The following is a 12,121-nucleotide window of genomic DNA, read 5'->3' on the forward strand; positions in this document are numbered from 1 at the left end:
CAAAGGAACCATTGCGATAAATTAGTTGGAGAAAGAAACGTTACGCAAATAGAAACTTACACTCTCCTCTTTCTGCAAAAGCCATGGCCGTAAAGCTTATGCATGCGGTTCAGTACAACAGTTATGGTGGAGGACTCTCTGGTTTGAAGGTTTGTTACTTATGTGCTTCTTTTCTATATATCTAGCTTTTCAATCCAAAGTTGAAGATCGAAATGAAGTTTGTGAAGAGAGTTTTTGGTGGTGTGCAGAGTTAATTAGATGATACTCACTACTAGCAAAAAGAGCAACACGTACACACAAATTTTAAACACACTGACTCTCACACTAATAAAAAATCAGTGGGTTTTAACATGTAGATACAGACATCTGTGAGAATGAATGGGTCTCACACAAGAAAATGCTTACACATTTACTCACTGAAATCAGTGTGTCTAAATTTTCTCACATATGTCGGTATGTACCAAATATTTTGTCTATACTGATATCTGTGTAAAGCATTTATACATGGATATCCGTAAAGAATAGCACAATTATAATTTGCAAGATGAGTTTTAATTCATAGAGACATATGTTACAACAACTTCCACACTGTCATCCGTATGAATATGAAATAGCCACTGATATCTGTATGAAGTTTTACATAGTTATCTGTAGCAATTGCTACTTGTTTGGCTCCAATTTTGTTGCAGCTGGTCAACAGTCTCTTTTCTTGCGCGGGCGTGCCAGCACCGTTCGGGTGCGGTCGTCGGGGGTGTCCCTTGACCTGACTTCTTTCAAGCGATTGTAGACGAGGAGAGCACCAACCTCGTCGTGGGGATTCTTTCTGCCTCGTGGTGAGGACTTTGCTGAAGTTTCTTCTTGTTAACACAATCGATACTCAATATTGTAGATCGAGCAGAGCGACATCACCGGGAAATGTTGAGATCTTGCTAAAGCGTGACTTTAGCTTGGCTGGGTTGCTAGGGCGTTACCCTTGCTTGGCTGGTTCTGTAACCGTTGTGGTCTCGGCACTACCGTCGGCTCCCGAGGAGACTAGGACCGAAGTACGTTGACAGAGGGTTTGGTGGCACTGAAAGTCGGCTTCTGAGAAGACTAGGACTAGGAGTGTGATCACCGGTAAGAGAAAGAGAAAGAGAGGGAGAGGAGTTGCTCTTAGAGAGGTTTGCTCTAGAGAGAACTTAGATCATCTTAGAGATGTTGTTGTTGAATGTGAATGTGTGTTTTAGAATGAGAGGAGAAGGTGTTTATATAGGGAAGAAAAAGAAGAGTGAAATGATGAGTGGAAGAAAAATAATGAAAGTGGAGTATGAAAGTGATTTGTAAAATATGGAAAAGATAGAGAAATGATGAAATGAAAGCAAAGCATGAAGGTGTAGAAACATGGAAGTGATGATGATCTATTAAAGAGATTGTCTTGAAAAATATATCCAAGGAAAAGAAGAAAAGCATCTAGCTTTCTTCATGTGGGTAGGAAACATGAACATGTGAATATTGAGCTGGTTTTAGGTCAGTTTCTGCCCCTTTATTCCTTCAATTATTTCTCCAACAAGACTTCCGAATGAGCTTTCGGCTTCTTCATAAAAAATGTTCCACTATGAGTGTAGATCATCCTGACAAATTTTCAGAGCTTTATTCCATGCGGTTGGGCTGGAAATGCTGCTGGACCTCTTACAGGTCCAGTTTTCCAGTTTTGCTTCTGTAGAAAATTGGACTGATTGTTTGAAGGCCTTCCACTCTAAAATATCTCTGGCACTCTTCATAAGAAATGATCCTTGGGCTGTCTAGAATGGATCTGCAGAGTTTCAGCTCATTTCAAGTTCATTTGGTCAGGCGGCCGCCCCTCCTTCCTTGTTTAGCTCGGTTTCTCCTAGCCGAAGTAGGAAAATGTGCTAAAGTTAACTTTTCATGCTTCCATGCTTCCATAGTAGGCTTTATTTAGCCTCTAAATATATAGGGAAAAATGCATAGACAGTGTCTGAACACTCTGAGGACTGTCAAAATGATACCTGGACTTTCAAATGTATCAAAGTGATACCTGGACTTCTAATTTGTTGTCAACGTAGTACCTACGGGGACTTTCCGTCACGGCTCCGTTAAATTTACCACGTGTGAGGCACGTGAGGTACAAAATGAAGGTAAAAAGACTGATTTGCCCATATAAATGACATTTTATTTTTTATTTTTTTGGTAAAAACATATTAAATATTTTTAATAAAAAAGATCTATTTACCTTTAATTTTTTTAATTAATTTTTGTTCACTTCTCCACCTCTCGTCTTCTTCCTCTGCCCTCGATCAACCACTCTCTGAAACGACTGACTTGGCTCGCCGATTTTCCCATTCAAAGCATACCCATTGATCATCGAATGCCACAAACTCAAATTTCTCTCAGGCATTCTATCAAACACCTTGTGTGCATCTCTCATACTCCCACACCTCTCATACATTTCGATCAATTTCACATTCAACTCGATATCTCCTCCTTCATGTACTGTTCAATCTTTCTCCCAACCTTCAAATCGTCACAAAACTCCAGTAACATCCAAAAAATATGGGGCACCCAATCACTCCTCCCTCCTCATCCACCACCACAGCCACCATTAGATCATCTACGGCCACCACCACCACCACCAATTGGGTCTTACCTTCTTCAAACTCCAGTAGCTTCTCTGTAATGGCCAGAAAACATCCAGTAACATCCAGAAAACACCATAATCAGCAGAAACGCCATGACCCATATACTCCAAGGCCTCTTCGACCTTACCCTCCTTGCACAAACCCATCAAGTCCACATCTTTTCGTGATGCGTCACTCACATTTCGATCGTTGGACTCATTTGTGGGTTCATTTGGGTTCGGGTAGTTGCTGTTCTTGTGTAAAGGTTGGGTCTTGTAGACGGGTTTGGAGCGAGGCCTGGTGGTTTGCGGCTGGGAGGAGCAGTCGTAGCTGCTCGATTTCAGGCACACAACGCCGACGCAATTGACCTCGACGAAAGGATCAACGGCGCACTCCATCGCTGATTTCAGATCTTCATTTTGGAGAAGACTTCGTCCTTCATTTTGGAGGACGAAATTGAAATTGGGATTGGGATTGAGATTTGGATTTGGATTGGGTTCTCTGTAAACTTTGATGGTACTCAAAGCAGGACTTGAGATCGAGGAAGGAGGACGGAGAGCCCAGCTAGCTATGAACACCAGAATAGAATCATGATGATGATGATGATGATGAATATGAAAGCCCAGCTAGCTATGAACACCAGAACTGATTATCATCATGAAGAAAAAACCCATATTCAAAAAATAAAAGAAAACCCAATATACGTGAACAATCAATGGAACTTATAGAAAGGTAAAGGATGATGATTCTTCGTTCTACCTAACAATTCTGCTTGTGTTCTTCGTGGCTTGAATACCCAGAAGCGAAAAGTTGAAGGCTTTGGACTTTAGAGAGAGAAAGTCTCAAGCTTTGGACTTTAGAGAGAGAAAGGACTCTTTTTCAGAAGAGGTAAAAACGTTTCTGCGAGAGAATGAATGAATTCATGAATGGGTTCAAGAACATGAACAATTGGGATTTCTTTTGTTTTTTTTTTTTTTTTTTTCTTTTTTTCTGGGTTTGAGAAGATGAACATGAAGATTGGGTGGAATGATGCGTATGAGTTGTGGGCTTGGTTCATACCTATCGGATTGGGATGTTTTTTTTTTTTGAGAATATAATGGATTGATCTTGGTTAGTAGAAAAAGCAAAAAAAATTAATCATCTTTTATTTTCAATATAATAAATTATTCTGTTTTTATTTTAAATTTTAAATTTATTCATTTAGGATTTTGATGGAGTGGAAAAGTCTTTTTTGCCCTCATTTTCGGTCTCATGTGCGTCCCACGTGGTCAAAATTGACTGAGCCGTGACGGAAAGTCCCCGTAGGTACTACGTTGACAACAAATTAGAAGTCCAGGTATCACTTTGATACGTTTGAAAGTCCAGGTATCATTTTGACAGTCCTCAGAGTGTCCAGACACTGTCTATGCATTTTTCCCAAATATATATCTCGAGCTTGTCGACAATATATAGCTTGAGCCACTGACATTGGCTCAATTTCTCCAACACATGCCTTGTCAGGCCAAAATGTTCATTTTGGGTCCAAACACTACTCTCCCACAGATATCCGTGTGAATATTTGATTGACATATACGATGTGACATGTTTGCATCTCACACGGATATCAGTTGTATTATTGTTGTTAATTCATACTGATATCAATGTGTATTGAGGAATGTGAAAAATAGACTGATATTAATTTATTTAGAAATCAACAACAATATTGTAAATGTTTTCCTTATTTGTTCTTTGGGAATTGGGAAATGATTTTAATATTGTAAATGATATGGTTTGGATTTACATTCATTTTATCTCAGATTATGTGTGACATAAATTTGATAGATCTCTCCCAAAGTTCATAATATTGCATCATGGGAGGACATTACCTCTTCCTTTTAAAGTTAAATTTTTTTTTTAGCTCAGTAGCCAATTTGCTACTCTTAATTTTATTTTTGTTAATTTAGTACCATAAGTTTTCATAATTAGTCAACTTGTTATCTTAAGTTTTATTTCAACCAATTAATTACTCTAAGTTTTCAAAATTAGTCAGTTTATCATTCTTTCTTGAAATTTATTTTTTAATAAAATAAACAACTCATATACAACAACTAGTCTATTGTGAGTCGACTCACGACTTCCCACTTATAAAATAGAGACTTATACCACTAGACCAAATGGTATGTGGGCAGAAATTAACTTGTTTTAATTCATCCATTGTTTCGTCCAAATATTGGTTAATTTTGAAGGGTGAATTAATTAAGAAAACAAATTTGAAATTTTTTTTTTCATTTTGATAGACCTGCAACCTGAGTACCTAAGGAGTAAAAAATTCACAAACCAAGAATTTTTTGTTCTTAACCTCCAAATAAAGTTAATTTACTCTATGTTACATGAAAATTTAAAATTAGTTTTTCAATTGATAATCTTGATCGATTTGGTATTCTAAATCGGGTTTTGTCTGCAGTAAATGAAGGATTGAGAAAAAGAAATTATTATTTAATCTCAACTAATTGATCACCATAGACCTGCAACCTGAGTACCTAAGGAGTAAAAAATTCACAAACCAAGAATTTTTTGTTCTTAACCTCCAAATAAAGTTAATTTACTCTATGTTACATGAAAATTTAAAATTAGTTTTTCAATTGATAATCTTGATCGATTTGGTATTTTAAATTGGGTTTTGTTTGCAATAAATGAAGGATTGAGAAAAAGAAATTATTATTTAATCTCAACTAATTGATCCCCCTCCCCCCCCCCCTCTCTCTCTCTCTCAATTTTGAAAGACTAAAATAGCAAATTTGATGAAAGGGTAGCAAATTAAATTGGCTGATTTTGAAAACCTAAGATAACAAATTGACGGAAACAAAACCTAGAGTAACAAATTAAAAATTATGCCTAGCGATTTTTTTCAAGCATATTCTTTGTGAAGCAAACTTTACTGTAGATATCATATGAAAAAAATGCTCTTCCTTTAAGTGCACTTCCTGCTTCCAATAACTTTGATTTCTCTGGATGTAACTGCAATCGAGGCTTTTCCTTACTCAATTGTTAATGCGCAAACGCTTCATAAATTCTTAGACGAGCTTTCAACTCCTGACTGCTTTGGTTCAACTGAAGCTTACTATGGCAAACAAAGCTTATGCATGCGCTTAAATACCCAACTGTAGTTTCTTCCTCACGTAATAACTCACGGTTACTCCCTCTTAATTTGTACACAATTTCTTTCTATAAATGTTCAATCTGTAACTGTTATTGTTTTTATTTTTATTTTTTAGAAGTGTGTACATAACTTTTTTTTTTGAGAGAAAGATAGACATTCATTCAATCAACCAGAAAACATACATGGGGGGGGGGGGGGGGGAGGTGGGGACAAGAACCAAAACCCCAAGAAACCGCGATTACAGATACCATCAGGTCAAGGGGCCCAAACTCTAACCACCATACACCCCTTTCCAAGGCTACTTTGATCATATGAACCTGAAAGTTCCAGTAAAACCTCGTAGTCAACCGCAAAGAAGACAACGTCCTCTTCAACACCATGGCCAAAAGTACCAGACCACGTGTAAAGGATCACTCATCAGCGAATCGACAACAAAAGTAAACCAGAATTGAACCAAATCGTCCTCGTCCTCGTCCTCGGGAATGACACCATTTACATGGCATAACACCTAGACCTGATCCTAGCCTAAAGGAGTAGGAACCCAACCCTATCTCGGAAAAGTAGGGACTTCTTAACACTAAACTAACCAAAAATAAAACCCTAATTAAAACCAATTAAACAACCGCCTCCACGAACCATGTCCCGTCGCCGAGTAAACGACCCTGATCCTTCGATAATCCCCAGTAGCCGGAATAGGGAGGTCGGTGACCAAACCCCCTCTATTAGATCTGAACCACGATGGACCCTGAACCAAACCACCGTATGGAGCCTCCCCCAATCCAACCTCGCCTCCATAATTCCACCCTTGCTGGAACCATCAGGCTCCCATGAACACCATTGCACTCCCCTAAGATCCACCACAGCCCATATCCGACACACCCCTATCACACCATCGGGGCAAATCACAACACATCCTATCCAGCCACTGAGAGCCCCTCCACCATTGATCAAAACCCAGTGCGGCCCAACTAGAGAAATCTAGCCATGCCCGCAGTCCAAGCCTTAACCAAAGCAGGAAGCCAATCAGAAGAACTGCCGCCGCCACCCTGACGAGAGAGACATCACGAACAAAAACCCCTCCTACGAGAACTCCACACCACCGGGGAACAACCATAACCCGTCTTGCAGCAACCACAGCACCATAGCGTGGCCAAAGACCAACGCCAGAATGAGGGGGCCGCCAGACGAGGACCGTCAAACACAGGGAAACCAAGTTTTTTTCTAAGTGTGTACATAACTTGAAAGTATAACAATACAATAATTAGTTAATTACTGGCTTTTGACTATATCACGCCATTGTGTGCTTTTGCTAAACTAAGAAATATCTGGTCATAATTAAATTTCCAAATAAAGCAGGAAGAGACAACAAATTAACCACAAAACTACCCAAAGTTTCTAAACACCACACTTTAAACTTAAACCCGCAGCCAAAACTCATATAATTAGCCAATGGCTCATAGTTTATACCAACATCAAGTGAATACGATAGAACTGTGTACGTTATAGCAAAAAATCATGGGGCTATCAAACATGATCCTTCGTCTGCTCATAATTAGCATGGTGGCGTTGAACCATGAAGTCGCAGGTGATAGGAAATTTCTTGACCCTGGAGTTATTGATCCTTGCCAAAGACCCGGTGGATCGCACCCAGGTTGTCTTCCTAGAAACAACAACGGTGAGCGCACGCCTGCTAATCCTTATCAACGCGGTTGCTCAAAACTTACTCGATGTCGTTCAGATCCACTATGATGGTGATTATATAAAGTTCTTATCTAAGAGTGCGCTAAGTTATATGGAATAAGATCGATGTGTTTCAATAAACTGACCTCAATGTTGAAGGTATTTGAGAGATGAAATTAAAGTTCTAAAAAATAGTAGTTTTGAACCGTGAGTAAAGGAATTTCTCTAAAATTTGTAATAAAGCGAGGCCATTGCGTGTCTAAAATTGTATTATACCCCGTCAAGTTGACTTGCCTTCTTAGTTCCTTTCTTTGTTTGTTTCCTATGTACAATGTGTGCTATTTTTACTACGTATGTGATCTTACAGGTCTTTGTTGGTATGTTTGATGCTTTCTTTCTCTAGTTATTTCTTACTTAGCTCTGCATTCTCTGGGTTGAAAATTTGTTACACATCGCTAAATATATAAAATGCAAAGTAACAAACTGGCAACAATTTGAACATTCTTTAATTGATCGATCTAATACTAATGATAAAGTAAAATATTGTCAAACACACTATCAATTCAAGACGAAGAATAAGATCATAGCCTACTGTAAGAACAATTATGGCATTTGATCCACACCCAAACATCTATAGCATCTTTTTATTGTTGCATTCGCACTTTAAATCATTTGTGTTCGTTTTTAATTCACACTCAAATGAAAATCTCAAAACGGAGATATGTGTCACTATGAATGCGATTTTTACAAATATGTCCCTGCTTTGTAACGCTTCATAAATTCTGAGACGAGCTTTCAACTTCTGAATACTCTGGTTCAACTGAACATACTATGGCGAAAAAGTCTATGCATGCTCTTCAATACAATGCTGCTGGTGGGCGACCTTCAGGCTTAAAGATTTGTTCGGCCCGCATTAATTTGCTTCAGTTCACATAAGCTGACCTCACCTTATAATTTGAAAATGGGCATTTGACCTTTCAACGTTTTGTGTGTGATCATAAAAATGTCGAGGAAAATTCAAAGGCTGGTTTTTCTACTTTTCTCTTCTCTGATTACTTGGTTAGGGTTAGAGGTTGAGGTTGAGGTTGTGGTTGTGAATGATACTTGGGAGTACGTCAAGACGCATGCTATTATGACTAGCTAGCAGATACCAATCTTGATACCATTAGTCCATTACTACTTTTCTTTTGTTTTCTTTTGCCAAAGCACCCGTGCTTATAAAATTTGAAAGCCGTTCTGCAAATCTACAAACTTACACTCTCCGATCCTCTCTCTCTGCAAATGAAAGCCATGGCGGTAAAGCTTATGCATGCGGTTCAATACAATAGTTATGGTGGAGGACCTTCTGGTTTAAAGGTTGTTATTTATCTGCTTCTTTTCTTTCTGGCTTTCGAATGCACAGTTGAGGGTTGAATTGAAGTTTGTGAAGAGAGGCTTTGGAGTTGTGCAGAGTAAGATGATACTGTTTGTTTCTTCTTGCAGCATGTTGAGATTCCGATCCCAACTCCGAAGAAAGATGAGGTTTTGCTGAAAGTGGAAGCAGCTAGTATAAATCCAATTGATTGGAAACTGCAGAAAGGCGTGGGGCGGCCTTTTTACCCACGCAATTTGCCTCATACACCTGGTAACTTTGTTGTTCATTTATAATTTGAGTGAATGTGTTCGTCATAAACATGGGAGCCCCAATTGTTTAGCTTTGAAAAACAATGAATTTTAAATGCTCTGTTAGTGTGCGTTTGAGCAGATGCCACGTTACTTGAAAAGTTGGCATTGATAGTAACTTTGTTTAAACAAGGCATTGTTGGAACTGTTTGGTAGTGTGAAATTTACATAGCATTGGTTCTGTGTCCCATAGAGATTACATTAGGAAGAATCGAATAATGAAAAGATTAATATGTTTCGATACAAGCTCTGATTTACAGTTGAGTTATAGATGAAAGAGTTGTTAGGTAGATAAGTAAGTTGAATATTTAAATTGCTTCTGGATAGCTAGAAATGATAGAATTGAATATATATTGAAAGGATCATGTTTTCAACATAATCTCTCATTTGTACATTGATCCTTAGCCTGCTAGATTAATTTCTTGACTTTGGCTGATGACATTATCGGGCACAGCTTGTGATGTGGCCGGAGAGGTTGTCGAGGTTGGACAAGGAGTTCAGAATTTCAAAGTGGGCGACGAAGTTGTCGCAGCTCTAACACTTGCTGTAAGTGCTCATTTTTGTTCCTTTTGGTAACGTTCATTTGCTTTATGCTGATTTCATCCATGCCTTGCTTTATGTATATGTTAATAGACTGGAGGTGCATTTGCTGAGTATGCAACTGCTAAAGAGTGTTTCACGGCTACTAGGCCGCCTGAGGTTTCAGCAGCCGAAGCTGCCGGGTTACCTGTTGCTGGTCTCACAGCTCACCAGTGTCTCACTGAAGCTGCAGGAGTCAAGCTGGATGGCACAGGCCCTCAGAAGAACATATTGATTACCGCTGCCTCTGGAGGTGTGGGGCACTATGCAGTCCAACTAGCTAAGCTAGGAAACACCCATGTCACGGCCACTTGTGGAGCTCGTAACATCGATTTCGTCAAGAGCTTGGGGGCTGATGAGGTTCTTGACTACAAGACCCCTGAAGGGGCAGCTCTGAGTAGCCCGTCTGGTCGGAAATACGATGCCGTGATCCACTGTGCAACAGCCATTCCTTGGTCTACTTTTAAGCCGAATTTGAGTCCAAATGGGAAGGTCATAGAAATTAGTCCCAGTCTAAGTAACTGGCTCACTATGGCTGTAAACAAACTCACCTTCTCCAAGAAGCAGCTAGTGCAGCTGATGGTGAATCCCAAGGCTGAGAACCTGGATTATCTTGTTAAGTTGGTGAAGGAAGGAAAGCTCAAGACGGTGATTGACTCCAGACATCCTTTGAGCAAGGCTGAAGATGCTTGGGTTAAGAGTATCGATGGCCATGCTACTGGGAAAATCATTGTGGAGCCTTAAGTACGTAGGAGATTTCAAAATGTTGGTATTGTAAAATTCATAATATTGCATCAATTTTCTTAGTTAGTAAAAATTAAACAGAGAGATGAGCGGTAGATTTTCAGTTGTGACGATTTTTTTATTTTGAGATTGTAGGTGGGTGCTTGATGCCTCAAATTGATCGTCACAGAAAAACTAATATTGCCTAATCCTCCATTTTTTTTATATAAATAATACTATTGCATCATGGCATACTCATTGTTAAAAATAAGAGGGTGTTATCATAGTAGTGTTGTACGGGTGCCTCCAAATGACACCCAATTGTTGGAGCGCTATTGTAGTTGTGTTGTAAATTTTTGTGTTGTAATTACAATTATGTAACCAACCACATAATTATTTTGCGGTCAACATATGATACTCATTAGTTATAAGGGGCCGTGACCACTTACCCGATTTTAGGCTAAAAATTGCCACTTACTCCAGCAAGAGTTTTTTAACCTCATTTACCCAAATCAACAGTGTTTGACAGTATTACCGTCGTTTTACTTAATAAATTCCATTCATCTCTCTCTCTCAGACTCACTCTCTCAACTGGATCTCGCCGGCCCTCCCACCTACGTTTCCTTCTCCCACCACCGATCACCTCTCAATCTTCTTCTTCTTCTGCACTTGCCACCGCAATGTCGACCAAGCCCTCCACCTCCTCTACCACCTCCGCCTCTGTGGCTACCGCCCCGACCCGCTCAACCTTAGCAGCGTCATCCACGCTCTCTGCGACTGCAACTACCTCGAAGAATCCCACGACTGATTTGCCCACTCCTTGACTCAGATCTACAACTCAGGACATCAGCGAATCAGACCGCTGCAATCCCTTCCTCTGACGCTGCTCGTCTCTCATCCTTTGATAAATTCCATTTCTCTTTCTTTCTCTCAAAGATCGGAGCCCAGCCATGTCCGACGAGGAGTACCATTTCGAGCCCAGCCATTTCCTTTTAATTTTGTGACGGATTGGATAGTGAAGAGAGAAGAGGAGCAGGAGGAAGAAGAAGAAGAAGGCATGGGGTGCATGACGTGGAGAAGACGAAGGCGATCCGGCCGGAATCATTCCGGAATCGGGCTGGAGGAGCGTGGGTGGCCGGAGAATTTTTTTTCTTTCTTTTTTCCTGATTTCGATGGTTTTTTTTTTTTTTTCCTGATTTCGATGGTTTTTTTTGTTTCTGATTCGATGGGAAGAGCTCCGAGAATGGGGGAGGAAAAAATATGCACAACTAAACATATTGGTTTCATTGATCAATTGTGTCTATATTGTATTCATTTTGGTTTTTGAGAGTTTACGAAATTCACTTGAGGGCAATAATATGATTATTAGAGGGTAATAATATGAGCATTGGGGGCAATAATATGTTTATTGGGAGACAATAATATGATTACTGGGGGACAATACTCATATTACTGGGGGGCAATAATATGCATATAAATTGATCAATTGTGTCTGTAGGGTATTAGTTTTGGTTTTGGGAGTTTATACAATTCACTGGACGACAATAATATGATTATTGGAGGCAATAATATGATTATTGGAAAGCAATAATATGAGTATTGGGGGGCAATAATATGATTACTGGGGGGCAATAATATAGTTACTGGGCATTATTAGGGGGCAATAAATTCAGACGCCGGAATCCGGTCACCAGTCCGGTAGCCGGATTCGAGATTCGGCGAC

General features: G+C 39.5%; 1 protein-coding gene across 1 annotated transcript; it reads left to right on the forward strand.

Moving 5' to 3' along the window:
• The first annotated feature begins 8,486 nt into the window (after positions 1–8,486).
• Positions 8,487–10,645, forward strand: LOC133739601 (chloroplast envelope quinone oxidoreductase homolog). The gene is made up of 4 exons (XM_062167386.1): positions 8,487–8,790; positions 8,917–9,058; positions 9,551–9,642; positions 9,730–10,645. Exons 1-4 carry the CDS (start codon positions 8,716–8,718, stop codon positions 10,417–10,419), a joined length of 999 nt encoding a protein of 332 aa, XP_062023370.1. The 5' UTR covers positions 8,487–8,715; the 3' UTR covers positions 10,420–10,645.
• Positions 10,646–12,121: the final 1,476 nt, after the last annotated feature.

Source organism: Rosa rugosa, chromosome 3 (genome assembly GCF_958449725.1).
Source record: "Rosa rugosa chromosome 3, drRosRugo1.1, whole genome shotgun sequence".
In the NCBI taxonomy this organism is placed as follows: Eukaryota; Viridiplantae; Streptophyta; class Magnoliopsida; order Rosales; family Rosaceae; genus Rosa; species Rosa rugosa.